This window comes from Cyprinodon tularosa, unplaced genomic scaffold (assembly GCF_016077235.1).
Source record: "Cyprinodon tularosa strain WSP-4 unplaced genomic scaffold, ASM1607723v1 ctg47, whole genome shotgun sequence".
Taxonomy (NCBI): Eukaryota; Metazoa; Chordata; class Actinopteri; order Cyprinodontiformes; family Cyprinodontidae; genus Cyprinodon; species Cyprinodon tularosa.
In genome coordinates this window covers 313,289-328,501 of record NW_024039196.1, presented here as the reverse complement: position 1 = coordinate 328,501, position 15,213 = coordinate 313,289, and the positions used below count along the sequence as shown (strand labels likewise).

At 36.6% G+C, this 15,213-nt stretch overlaps 1 protein-coding gene across 2 annotated transcripts in view; it reads right to left on the bottom strand.

Moving 5' to 3' along the window:
- The window catches only part of egfra (epidermal growth factor receptor a (erythroblastic leukemia viral (v-erb-b) oncogene homolog, avian)), a 61,529-nt gene that overhangs the window by 24,091 nt on the left and 22,225 nt on the right, over positions 1 to 15,213 (bottom strand). For both annotated transcript variants that reach the window (XM_038301596.1, XM_038301595.1), the window contains exon 2: positions 3,592 to 3,743. In XM_038301596.1, the coding sequence (XP_038157524.1) occupies positions 3,592 to 3,743 (152 nt within the window). The remainder of the gene's footprint in view (positions 1 to 3,591; positions 3,744 to 15,213) is intronic.

Sequence of the window (15,213 nt, the reverse complement as noted above, 5' to 3'; positions counted from 1 at the left end):
AGGCATTTTATACATTCTTATGTTTACATTACAAAGTATAATAATATAATTTCAGCGATGTTTATAAACAGTTTAAGAAAGCTAATATGACAACGTTACATTTATAAGGTGACCCATTTATTAGCAGTTTGCATGGTTACTGCTAGGATGTCTTAATTGATATATGATATGCATTGAGTTTATAAGCTGCCATTGAAAATCCTTTACTGTTAAGCTAGCTATGTTGTGGTATCTTTTTGCCACTTTTACGTCATATTATCCATTATCTTTATGTTTATTTCATTAGGGGAATTAGAAGTCAAACATTTAACTGCTCTCTCTTTTACCATATTATTTTATGAAATTAATTTCCAAAAAATACAAACATTTGTTTTTCATATTTGAGTTATTGGTTTTAATTTAACAAAGAAAGTGAACAAATGACATGTGGAGTGGATTTTATCAGACCATCTTTGATGAGCTCATCCAAGTGTGCTAAAAAAGCAAAAACAGAATACCTCTTTAGGGGAATAAAGAAATGTTCACAGCACAATAAAGGAGTTAATTTTAGCTTTTGAGGAAAAGCTCTTGGGCAGGAAAAAACCTTCTGTTATTTCAAGGCTCTAATAAATGCACATCCTTTTATATTCTCCCTGAACAAAGAAATGAGCTCAGGAAATTTGTCCAACGTGAGGTCAAGGTTTAATGATTTTTTTGAAGGAGTCAGAGCCTTTCTTTTGTTCATCATTTTAAAAGAAAACCTCAGTCAACATAATGTTCCTCATAACTCTATATATAACTTCCATGCATTACTTAAAGGAGCAATATGTGAATTCTATATAAAAAGAACTTAAAATATAGTTTTGTGAAGAACTAAAGGTAACTTTTCAGATGATCTATACTAAGACATCACACACCATCTCTGCATTGTTCTTCATTCTCTTGTTTACATAGCTGCGACACGTGCGAATAAATGCACATGCATGTATGAACAGCTGCTACTCAGAGCTTGATAGAATGTTGTATTAAAATGTAGTGTTGTTTCGGCCTACAGACAGTGCTCAACAGCGCACCTAGTATTGAAAATGTGCTTATTGCTCCTTTAAAAGAAACAGCAATGTCAGAACTGTTATGTGAAAATGTCTACAACATCACAAATTAAAAATATGTTTTTTTTCTTTAAAAATAAAATAAAAACATGATTTCTTTTAAGTTTAACTCAGATTTTCCCACACTAGGTTTTGAGATCTGCACAAAGAAAAGTGGACATTCTGCATGTAAAACATTCCAATTTTCTTCCTTAGAGTACCACATTGTATCTGCTGACTCCAGGTTTTTTTTTTTGGTCGTTTGGCCAATTCTTTAGCCTGTGAGTGTGGGTGGTCCTGTAATACATCTGCCCAGTGCTCAAAGTCTAAGTTACATCTGATCTTTGAGTAAAGTTTTAGCCAAAGCTTTACAAACACAATGAATCATTATAAGTACTTGTTCTCCACAGGTTTCGATTAACACCGGCTCTTCAGAGTGTTCAGCAAAACAATAGACAATGTTTAAAAAAACTCAAACACCAAAAAGACAACTTCTAGTGCATATGTTAAGGGTATAGTGGAGGATGTTCTTTTTCCGGGTGGATCATCAAAATAATTGGTCCTCCTAATTGTCAATCATTCTGGTGATATGTTTACGTAAGGCCTCCCTGTGTGCTTGCCTCCATTTTCACTTACCAGTGGTGAGCCGACATAGTGGAAAAATTGCAAATCTTCTTTAGGAAAGTAAGCTTGTACGAGTGATACAAACAGCAAATTTTAAACAGAGCGCTCACAAGGAGAAATGGGCTTGTTCATGCTCTCGCACGCGTTGTGCATGTACTTTTTTTTTTAGGTGGAGAGGGAGGGTCTTTTCAAGAATTCACAAAAGTCCTCTATTATACTTTTAACATTCAAAAAGCATAAAACATTACTTTTAATTAAAACATTCTTTTCAAATGAAGCAGGGTTTGTTCCAACAAGGCCCACATTTCACTATTAGAGTATATGTTTTTTCTTATTGGCCTGATGCAACATTGTTAATAAAGGTCCTGTTTTCATTAGCTATAAGTGGAGAATCATCAGAATTAACCAAACTGTTAAGAGTTTTAACAGTTGAAAAAATTGAAACTTGCATAATCACTGCAACGCTTGCTTATATACTGTTGATACAGATAATTTGGACAGGAGGGCCGATTAGAGTAACAACTCTGTTCATCACAGAGGCAGAAATCACACAAACTTCAGTGTTAAAATGACATTTCTGTCAAAGGCAATATCCATTGGGCAGAACTTAAAGGCATTGTGGATGATTTTCGTAAGTTTTTTAAAACACCCGCCCTCTCCACTTGCACAACCCTGTACCAGCTCCCAAGAGGGAATGCCTATTAAACGCCCATTTCTCTTCGTGCACATTCTGTTTAAAAGTTGCTGTTCTCATAGCTCATACCAGCTTACTGTGCCCGAACGTCCGCCCTAATCCCTAAATCCCTCCAGCACTATATAGAGCGGTTACTAAATAGTGGACTTTATCAAGAACTCAGTCAACTGACCGTTCCGACAGACGCTCACTGCCGTTTGGTCCCCGTTGGTCACGTAACTCCTCCACCATGCAGTGCCTGCGCCATCTTTGTTATCAGGTACCTCTGTCGCGCATTGACAGCCTATGGCGACAGCGGGCAGCTGTGATAGCAAATCCCATTATGCTTTGTAAGGAGAGCTCTATATCTGCCTCTTCTGATCCCTTTCTTTTCTTCTTATACACTTTGTAAACATTTTTTCTCTTACGACCCTTGGCCATTTTCAAAGAACCACGGTGAAAAAGGTGAGCTTGTCTGACTATCTGGAACCGTAGCTCACCACAGATATATGCCTGAAAGTGCAAATGCGCAGAAAAAAATAGCTATAACCAGACAGCCTTATGTAAACATATCACTAGGATGATTGATAATTAGGAGGACCACTTCTTTAGATGATGCATCTGGAAATAAAAGATTGAGCTCTATACCTCTAAGGCAGTAATTACTCTCAACATAGCAAATAAAAAAAAAAGAAAATCCTTCTATTGAGTACCAGTTTGTTAGCTCTTCTTATTGCAGCTCTCAGGGCTTAATTCGTCTTAGTGAATGAGTAAGCATACAAATGTTAATGTTCTGTTAAGGCTACAGACTTTGAACTTATTACTTTTATATAAGAGACCAAAACTCATTATATATTATTATTTCTGGTCAGAACAAGATTTTTACACATACTTAAAATAAATACAAATAACAATTTTTTTTCAGTGTCTGACTATAAAGTAGATGATTTCCTATTTTGCGATTAGTTAAATGTTTTAAATTATAACAAACTTAGGTTAGAAGCTTGTAGAAGGAATCATAAATGTTTAGCCTAAAGCATACAGTATTAAAAAGTAATACTAAGTAATATTACTGAATTTGATATAAAATCTAAAAAAAATAACCCAGACCTTATAACCAATAACATTAAAATAAATTATTTTTTTAATCCTACCGGACCAAAAACGATTCAGTATCAGCAGGTTATGTGTGTTTTTCTACAGGGTATGTAAATATTTAGTTTTTACCTGGAGGAAGGAAAGGTCACGGTGCTCTTCTACATAAGTGATCTCCAAGTTCTCCAGGACAACAGTACAATTGCTGTAGGTCTTCACCATGTTCTGGTAGTGGTCCTCTTTAGAGCCCAGAAGATTTAAATGATTGGTAAAACCTTGGCAGACTGGAAGAAACAGATTTTCAAAATTATAGAAGTTGATACAGGAAACATCAACTCAAAACAAAAAATTAGAAATCCAGTTCTTATATTACAAACTACCTCTAATAATACATCACTCAGCACAGTTTATGATTTTTTTTCATTGTTATCTTTACTGATAAAAATCCTTCTCCTCCTCCTCCAGACCTAACTTTACCCAGATTACTTCAATAGTGATAATCAGGGGTTAATCTATGAATGAAATAAAATCTTAGTGATGCACCAGTTTCTGGGTCTGGGGTAGTATATTCTCGCACCGATCTGAATCTTACCAGAAAATGTGCTAAAAAAATTATAAGAAACTGAGACAAGCATTTCCAGGCGTGATGTGGTGTTTCACTGAAAACAAAAAAAAAAGTTTGAGGTAGGATTCTAGGTTTCTAAATGATCGCATCACAAATCGGATTGCAGGATTCACCCAAATGATAATGTAGGCTTGTTTACTAATGCGCAATAAATATAATAAAAATAGGCATTGATCCCAAAATGCAGGAGACTTGTTCTGCATAAGCATTCAAAGAAATATATTTTCTGCTGTTTGTATTCAGTCATCCTGAGTGGATCAGACAGGTTCTGACTGCTAGCAAAGAGAAGCAACACACACACACACACAGCCATACATGCAAAGAAACAATCTACATTATGCTCCTTTGTGTGAACAGAAAGCTTATTTCTAGATATACAAGCTTAAGTTTGAGAATGTGAGGAGAAGCAGATAAGGAAAAAAAGACTACCTCTAGTTTAATAAAAATGAAGTGGCCACTAAAATATCCCAGACACATTCCTTGACATGTCTGCTCTTGAGAGGTAAGAAAGTCAAAGCATGTTATCTGAAGTCTGGGACACACCTCACTTCACGAACAAAAAATAGAGCTAAAGTAATTGTACTTAGACCCAGCCCGGAATGAAAGGAAGCAAAGCATAATCTTCCAGCTTAATTATTTTACTGCCTGGCATTGCATCATATCCTTTCTATTCCGATGCAAACATACATCAGGAGCAACCAAATCAGTAAGAATAAGGCCAAAACATCTGTCCAGTGTCTCTTTTCTTAATCATTCGTTTTTCCCTCAGGGATCTCAGTGCATTGGCCCAGAGTACAGCACACCCTGGTAACTAAAGCAGATGAGCCAAGGCGAGCTGACTGCCCTAATTAGGGTAGTCATGTGAAATGTAATCATCCCTATAATTATAAGTCAAACTGGAAACACTAATAAGCAGGGGATTGTTAAATCTTTTCAGCCGTGAATACCGGAGTCCTGAAAAACACATTTGCAAAACCAGGCCATGAGTACTAGCAACACTAACTGACAGAGGAACCAACATATAATGTGGTGTCATACATATATATCGTATATATATATATATATATATATATATACATATATACAGTGGGGACTGGTTGGAAATGGACGGTTTCCTGCGTGATTCCTGTGTGATTCCCACGTGAATCACGTTGTATTTCCTGAGGCCAGTTTTTTTATTTCAAAAAGAACTGCAATGTACCCGGACAACCACCAGGTGGCGCTTGGGACCTCTGCCGTGCTGAGGGTGACGTTTGTGGTCCTGCAGTCAACTGAAAAGCAGGTTTATTGGGGATCTTGGTGTGATACTGTGCTATTTTATTTTGTTTTTGATTAAAATAAAGTTAATTAATTAATTTAACATAAGATTATGCAGTCAAGTGACTGCATAATCTTATTTTATGAAAATGGTTGCGTAGTTATAGATACACCTCCGATCTTATCTGAGAACTGTTATTTCTATTTATCTGCATCGCTATTATTTAATGAAAAATAAAATTAATTAAGTTGGAGCCGGGGATACGGACTGTAGCGCAACCAGAGAAAGGCGACAGAGACAGTGCTGCGGCTGGTGATGTTGAAATTAAAATCATATCCAAAGTTGATTCCTCATTAAGATAAGCCAAAGTTATTCAAAAGGGTATGTAAGAAAATATATTTTCTTTAGTTTTGTAAAATATAGGTGCCGTTGAAAGCTTTGTTTTTGTGTGTTACTTTCTTGCAGTGCAATACGTGACACCCCTCCCAGTCTGGTCAAGTAGCAGACTGGGAGTGCTGTCACGTGTTGCGAACTTATAGCGCAGAGGTTAAGCTGAGTGGTCTGTGGTTCAATAGACTGTGGGTTCAATCCCAGCTATGGCCGAGTTGCCTCAAATGTTTTTTTTTTTTTTATTATAATTATTATTGCTTTTTTATAAAGTAATGAAAGTTAGAATGTAAAGTAATTAAACCAGGTTTTCTATTTTTGAAACAACAATTGGAGTTATTCGTTGGACATTCACGCATGAGCCTGTATAAAAAGAGGAGCTGACCAGCTCCTTTAGTCAGAGACACCGTGTCTGTACGTTTGTGGGCCTGCAGTCAACTGAAAAGCAGGTTTATTGGGGATCTTGGTGTGATATTGTTCTATTTTATTTTGTTTTTGATTAAAATAAAGTTAATGAATTAATTTAACATTGGGACAGCATAATCTTATTTCATGAAAATATTTATAGATAGATTGATAGTAGTTATAGATACACCTCCGATCTTATCTGAGAACTGTTATTTCTATTTATCTGCATCGCTATTATTTAATGAAAAATAAAATTAATTAAGTTGGAGCCAGGGATACGGACTGTAGCGCAACCAGAGAAAGGCGACAGAGACAGTGCTGCGGCTGGTGATGTTGAAATTAAAATCATATCCAAAGTTGATTCCTCATTAAGATAAGCCAAAGTTATTCAAAAGGGTATGTAAGAAAATATATTTTCAAAATATTATATTAATAATATTAATATTTTTGTTCTCTGACAATAGAATTCAACCACCACCATTTACAGAGACCCCCTCCCCCTCACAGCTCAACTTTGTGGTTTCAACACTGCAGCGAAAGTTTCCTGATATGGGGAAGAGTGACTTGAAGGACTGCATTGATAAGATCAACGAATTTCTCAAAGGTGCTCCCTTTGGTAAGGAGACCAGGTGGGGGTTTTTTCCACTCATCAACATCGCTTTTGATGCAGAAGCAGCGAGTTTAAAAATAAAATAGGGAGCACCGCACATTTCAAGGGATAAAAAGACGTTTATGTGCGCTTATAGTCGTGAAAATACGGTAAATTCTAACACTATCCATTCACAAAAATATAAATCCTACGGGAATGCCGGGGCCCCGGGCTGCAGCCCCGGTAAGCCCCTGCTAAAATCCGTCCCAGACCTGGATATACGGCATAGATATTGCTTATATATTGCCACAGTGTTTAGATATTTTTATAATTCTATTTACCCTTATATGTGTCATCTTGCACGATTGTACCATAAAAAAATCCTTAGTTTGTGAACTCCTTCTCTGACAATGTCAATAAACCTGATTCTGTTCCTGAAAAAACTGCTGTGAAACATTTTGTTTCTATAATTTCTATTTCTATATTTCAGATTAGATTTTAAAACAACACAAAGTGGGAAAAGAGCATGTGGGAAAATGTGTTTATTGTGATGAATACTGAACAGGTTTACATTGAGAGTCGTTGGGATGATTTGCGTGTTGTACGGAGAAATTCGTTGATCTTATCAATGCAGTCCTTCAAGTCACTCTTCCCCATATCAGGAAACTTTCGCTGCAGTGTTGAAACCACAAAGTTGAGCTGTGAGGGGGAGGGGGTCTCTGTAAATGGTGGTGGTTGAATTCTATTGTCAGAGAACAAGAGAGTAAGTTGTCTGCAAAGTACCGCGTCAACTCTGAATAACCTGCTAAAGCCATTTGTCGTTATTTTTTGCATTGATTAGGCGGGGGTCCTGAGGGGTAGGGGGTCTCACAAACATAAGTTGTTGATGAATGCAGGCAGACCATATTTCTGGTTTTCGTCAAGATAAAAAAAACAAAAAAAAACGGATTTCATTATTTGGGTTGGCAAGGGAAGATGTTTGGCCTGTATAACCCACACATCAGTCGGACAATAACATGACCAGTCCACTTACAGTATGTCCGCAGCAGATAACCACAAAAAAAAAAAAAAAAAAAAAAGAAAATTCAGATGCTTTTTTTCTATTTTTTCCCCTTTGGTTGGTGCAAAGAAAAATTAATTTGGAAACAATTGCAATACTTTAACATTTATATATTTAATTTTTTAATACTTAAAATTCATTTTTTTGTGAATCCTTTCTAGTCATATTTTATTTCCTATTATTTTACAGTTTTTATATCTTCAAAATGTTTTTATTTGTCAAGACAATTCATTTACAGATTTTTTTTTTTTTTTTGTGGTTATCTAGTGATTTTTTGAAAGAAAATAAAAGAATAAAAATAGTTAAGCATTTTAAAAGGAATTAAAAAAAAAAAGGAACATAACAGCATTTTTTAAATAAATGATTTATTATGAGAACATATCATTTCACCATTTATTGGGGGTAATTAATTGAATGCTTATTTATTTATTGAACATGTGTATATTTATTTATTTATTTAGATTGGAGTAGATGTGATTAGATGAGCTTTATTGATCTCACAGCGGAGAAATTCACTCGTCACATATTGGCATAGAAGTTACTGGAGGTGCAAACAGGGAGGAAAAAGGTGCATTAAGATGCTTTGTAAAAAAAAAAAAAAACATTTAAGGCAACTTGGCCACAGTTGGGATTGAACCCATGAGCTGTTGATCTGGAGACCACTCAGCTTAACCGCTGCGCTAGAAGTTCGCAACACGTGACAGCCCTCCCAGTCTGGTCAAGTAGCAGGGTGTCACGTATTGCACGGAAAGAAAGTAACACACAAAAACAAAGCTTTCAACGGCACTTATATTTTACAAAACTAAAGAAAATATATTTTCTTACGTACCCTTTTGAATAACTTTGGCTTATCTTAATGAGGAATCAACTTTGGATATGATTTTAATTTCAACATCACCAGCCGCAGCACTGTCTCTGTCGCCTTTCTCTGGTTGCGCTACAGTCCGTATCCCCGGCTCCAACTTAATTAATTTTATTTTTCATTAAATAATAGCGATGCAGATAAATAGAAATAACAGTTCTCAGATAAGATCGGAGGTGTATCTATAACTACTATCAATCTATCTATAAATATTTTCATGAAATAAGATTATGCAGTCCCAATGTTAAATTAATTCATTAACTTTATTTTAATCAAAAACAAAATAAAATAGAACAATATCACACCAAGATCCCCAATAAACCTGCTTTTCAGTTGACTGCAGGCCCACAAACGTACAGACACGGTGTCTCTGACTAAAGGAGCTGGTCAGCTCCTCTTTTTATACAGGCTCATGCGTGAATGTCCAACGAATAACTCCAATTGTTGTTTCAAAAATAGAAAACCTGGTTTCATTACTTTACATTCTAACTTTCATTACTTTATAAAAAAGCAATAATAATTATAATAAAAAAAAAAAAAACATTTAAGACAACTTGGCCACAGCTGGGATTGAACCCACAGTCTATTGAACCAAAGACCACTCAGCTTAACCTCTGCGCTATAAACTCGCAACCCGTGACACCCCTTCCAGTCTGCTACTCGACCTATGTAATTCTGACTCATGGGACGCCGAAATGGAGTCAGACTGCCACCTAGTGGCTATAGTAGTCACATGTTTTTCACACAATACGTGAAACACGCGGAGCGTGAGTGAAGTGTCCATTTCCAATCAGCGCCCACTGTATATATATATACATATATATATATATATATATATATATATATATATATATGTGTGTGTGTGTGTGTGTGACAGCTACAGGGAGATTAAAGAGACAACAGGTGACTTAAGGTGTACAACACCCCATATTGAGGCTTAAACGAGTCTTTAACCAGGAAGGAGGAAAGAGAAGCAAAAGAAAATAGTTTATAGCTCAAGGTTTCAGGCGTATAGCCACAGTAAACACTCAGCTTGTCCAGTTGTTGGTTGCATAACTGAGTTGCAGGTGGTGAATGACCTGATAGTCTAAGTCCTTTAAATGACTTCCTCATACTGCTGAAGTACCCTAGAAAGAAATAAGATACGTAAAATTTTTGTAAGAATGTTCTCCTATATCAAACAATCTTAACCTTTTTCCAAAAAGGAATGACTCATTCATGCATGGGGGCTGGAAAGCTTACAAAAGCTTGCACAATTTGCCAACTTCCTTTATAAAAGCAAGGAACAACTACTGGTAGCTAATAAAACCAGTTGTACATTCTGGGAACTTCTTTCACATAACCTGACTTTAATGTAATACAATGCTGTGAGCCAAATGAGTGTTTGCAGGAAGGAGGGAAGGGTGGACTTTTCAATGACGCAACAGATACTGTGAATAAGACTGATTACTGATTTCTTAACTACCTCCAGCTGTACTGTCGTCACTAAATGTTCAGGTGGTGAGAACTGCAGCAAGGAGTGGCAGGTATGGTGTATCTCTGCCTCAGTTCTTCATACATGATTGTGTGCAGGGGTGTGTTTGCTTGCATTTGAGTGCTGCATCGTGTGCAGCACAAAGCGCTCCCTGGACTGAGCTGCACTGATCAGCAGTCAGTCAAAGCTCAACAATAGACTCAATAAAGCCTGATCATTAGTCATCTAATCTCGCTGCATAACACGCTTTTGATGTTTACTTGGGGACTAGTGCTGGAAGTCAAGGGTGTGTGGGTAGATATTTGTCTCTGGAGGGTATGGAGTGTGCACGGCTATCGGAACAGGAACTGTTTGGGATTATTATTTTGGAAAGTCATTTTATCAGTCATATGATCTAACATGTGTTTATGAATAAAAATGAATTCTAGTTCAAGGTATGAGGAAGGCCATCATCTCTTTACAGCCAGGGTCTTTTCATTATTACATTATGAAAACTTGGAAATGCATTTTCTGACTCATGGTAGGCTGTGATAAAAGAAAGATATTATATGTTTTCCCTCTCTACACCGCTGCCTTATGATTTTGAAATACGTGTAATACCTACATTAGGGAACCTGAGCCTATAAATAGTTTACACTGTGAGTGGGCAGGAGTGGGGCTAATCAAAGTTGCTCATTATCCAAGAAAATCCCAACAATTGCAGCTCCAATGGAAAAACATACTTGAAAATAAATTTGAAATTGGTGTTGAATCTTAATAATTTGAAGTTTGGAACTGTGTGACATAAAATGGTGATTTGCCGACTCATGGGCCACATTAAAGAGTAGTTATATAGTTCTGCCTATAGAACTAATTGTGCCATTCAGAGGTTTGGAAATACATGAATGCAATATTAACTTTGGCTTTGCAAGTCAGCAGCCCCTTTATAGGGGTGATAGTGATGAAGGTTAAGGAAATAAATATATTGCATTGGCTGGAAACTAAAGTAATGATACCGATTGTGAATACCCTAATGCTTTCAGTCCCATAAATCCTTTAACTTTTTCCAACCAACTGAAATCTACACTTAGTTTGCGGATTAAGTCCATAGAAAGTCTTTCAACTTTGCAGATATATTGTTTGCACACATTGATGCATTTTATCAAATGTGTAGCTCTGTTCTGCATATAGATATGCACGTACCCTGCTTAGATACAGATAGATGTTTCTTAGCAAGCAGCTACAACACAACAAGCTTTGTCATTTTGGCTGGCTATTTCAAATTGGATATGTTAGCAACACTCAGCAGGTTTTAAACCCCATAAACCAGGGGGCGGCACCCCAAACTATTCAAAGGATCAAAAAAACAACAACAAAAATCTGTCTGGAGCCGCAAAAATGTATTCCTATATAAGTGCCATATGGCAACATGGGCTTGAAGTGTATTAGCCCACTATAAAAAAGGACTACGTGTGCTTACATATATAATAAGCATACTTGATTAAATGTTTATCCTGGAGCAAATGTCACACAGTACGGAGAAACAGTGAATACTCTCACTCCAGGGAATTCACCGTAGGTTTTGTTGCATTGATGAAAATGATAGAAACACGATAAAGGAATCTTTCTATGGCGGACGTGTTTCTGTTGAGTGGAGTTGATTGATATCCATCAGAGCAGTGCTCTCTAAAACCGAAATCTCACATTTTCCGTCACCAGCGTTCCTTGGTGTTTTTTTTTTAAGGATTTGGGGGGGGGAAATGAAAGAAAATTCAAATACCTGCATTAGAGCACTACCTGTTCGATCTGTGGACGATTATTCATGATTGAAACAAAACTAGCAGCAGTTTTGGAATTTGGAGATGCAATTCACTTCTTCTCTTTCTCATCTTTGCTCTCCTCTAATCTATCCACTTGTTCCCCACGTAGAGACCAGCTACAAATTTCCAAATAAGTTTTTTTTTTTTTTTTTGACAACCTCACATTACAAATAAAAAATGTTGGTAATTCTTCTGCATTGATAATAAAAGCAAATGATTCGGTCCATTCTTCTTTGAATCCTCTGTTCTCATCAGGTATCTTCCTTTTTTTCCCATTTTGGATCCATGATCCGACACACACCCACCACTTTGCCTGCCTGGCACTGCGCTGAAACGTGTGTTGCAGGCCATGACCACTGATCTCTATGGCTATAAGGCAAATGTTCGTTGAAAGAAATGCTTACATTTATTTATTGTTTAAATTTATTTATTATACAAATGTTTAAAGCATTGGAAAGCATAATGAAAGCAAAGCAGGAGCTTTATTTGACTTCCAGCACATAATATTAAAATAAATGAATAAAAAAAAAATGTTCATGAATTTTTGAAAAAGCTCCAGGGAGCCGCATGGAGGGAGCTAAAGAGCCGCGGGTTGCCGACCCCTACCATAAATGTATCAGAATGAGCTCATGGCCATCCTTAAAACCTTATTTTTAGCATATTTTAACCATTCTAAAGGAAGTTTTGTCATGCAGATGTTGAATACATGTGTTCTTAGATTAGCACTGTAAATTTAAGACGTTTAAGAAGGTGGTTCAGTGTCTCATTTCACCCAATCACTGTGACAGTCAATGGCTTATTATTCTTGAGAAAATGATTACAAGGCCGGATTAAATCGAAAACATCTTCCAGTTACAAGAAGTAAAGTCTGTTTGGTTAGTTTAACTAAACTCTTAGGGGATTTTAATCCAGAGACAGAAGAAATGTTGTTCCTCTTATTCCCCCCCATCTAATTTAATTAGGCCCTCTCCAGAAAAAGGTGATTACATTACCTGTAAAATCATGCAAGATTAAAGAGCAGTAACAATGCCAACTGACAACTTGCTTATTTTTCTGTGCGATGCAACAGCATTACACCAAAGAATCTTGCATAACCTAATCTGTAGTGTTCTGCTGTTTAAAGATCCATACCCAGATGAATTGCCCTATTAAGGGTAAATTATAGTCAACTCTATAATTAAGCCCCTATTGTTGGGAGTACGAGCTAAAGGGACAGAGATATGAGGAGACCCCCCCCACCCCCCACCCCCAACAAAAATCGAGCTCTTATTGATACAGATTTGGGGCTCTTATGAGTTGCCTCCTGTTCCCAAATCTTTAGTCTTTAGGGAGACATAAATCTTCCAAAGCAAACTTCCTTGATTCTCTGAGTGCTTTTAGCGCACACTTCCTGCTCAGATGTTCTCTTATATTTAGGAGGACATGAGAGATCAGATGTCACTTAAAGATACAACCAATGGTATTTGTTAACTCTACTTTAGAGTTTTATAAACACACTCTGCAGTTAAAATGTGATATCTCCTAATATCCTGCACGCTGACTGAGGGAAATGCAGTTTCATTTGTCTGGGGAAATGCATTATTTCCTTAAAGAAAACATTTTGTGGCTTCTGTAAAGAAAGGCAGGCTTCTTCCTAAAGACTTAAGGATACCCCCCCTCTGCCCCCATCCTTTGTGATTGGAACAACATAACCCCCTCTGACATCTCGGGAAGTTGGTCTTTACACAGAGGTCAATTAAGAAAGCCACCCTGCCAAGCTGGGGCAGAAGTATTCAATTGTTTTCTCAGTGGGGGGAAACCAAAAGGGGTGAGCTAAATCAAGCGCAGAGAAAGATTTGTATAGTAAAACTTGCTGAAAGGAAGTGAAGAGAAAAAAAGAAACCCAAAGGATATTTCAAAAAGAAGATTGCAGTTGGGTTTGTGGTTCAGCTTGGAGTCTTAGATGTGGGAAAGGAATAGTGACTGTTTGGTCAATCTGTGGAAAAAGGGTCGTAAAGCATCACACTTGACGCATTTACATGGATGACCTTTCCCTTGAGGCTAGCAGTGAGGCAAATGAAGCATTATTACGTCACATGTCATCTAAACACTTAAAACCTCTGAGATGACACTCGCAGGCTCAGTCACTGCTTGAGCTAGGTGAAGTTTAGTCTGTGGAAAGCTCAGCAAAGTGACCAAATAAAGACCAAAAAGGTCCATGTTTACGCTCCGCCTGTGAGGGGTGCTCTTTACAGTTAGTGAGACACTCCAGGTACCTGTGCCTGCAGCCGTCGTGGTGTTTACTCTTAGCATCAGAGTGAAGAAACCTTGGATTTAGGTTCAGCACAAACACAGGAAAAAACAGCATGTATACTCACTCAGTCCATATTCCATACTGCAGTTACTAAACACCTCTTCAACAGCTACACAACTTGAAAGGATCCAGTGGCTATGGAAGCTTTTAAATGTAATCCTACCACAAGAACTTTTACCTTGGATTTGAGTGGGCAATTCTAATACACAGTTATGTTTTATACTCAGTTGTAGCTTTGGTTGTAGGTTTAGATTTATCTTCTTTGTATATGGATAATACTTTTAATTTTTATAATAAACTGAACACGGAGCTTTTCAAAGCTTGAAATTGTGTTTTCTTTCATTATCCTATGTATATTAGAGCTGAAACAATTAATCTGATTAATCATGATTAATCGATCATTGAAATAATTGCCAACTAATTTAGTAAAAAATGAATAAATAATAATACTACTAATAATTGATTAATCGTCAACTGGACTATAGAGACTGTAAAACATGCTTTTAACTGATAGAGCAACGCACTAAGAGCTGTATTTATACCAAAACTGTAAAAAAAATATGTAAACATTTAAGATAAAAATATTTTTGCTCTGTCCAGAACTCCTTAAGTTGAAAAGTTTTAGTTTTAATTAGATTAGTCCATTTGCGAAATAATCGTTGCAGCCCTAAAAAAAAGAAAAATGAAAATAAAAATTATATATACCTTGATGATACAAAAGTTATACTTAGGTAGAAAAAGACATGCAATATTCTTAGCAAACCAGTTGCAGATGTTTCATCCCGGAATCTTACTTGCAATTCTTTATTGTTCTACAATTTGTGCTGGAATGATCACCACAAAAATAACACTTGTCTTGTTCACATTCATGCACAGGGAACTAAACACTAAAATGTGGTTCTCTTTATAAGCATTTAGCTAGTAAGAAACCATCCCCAAGAGAAAGTTAAAAATGCCTAGCTCCTGTGACAGCAGCAAAGGAGCATTTGGGTGATCCCC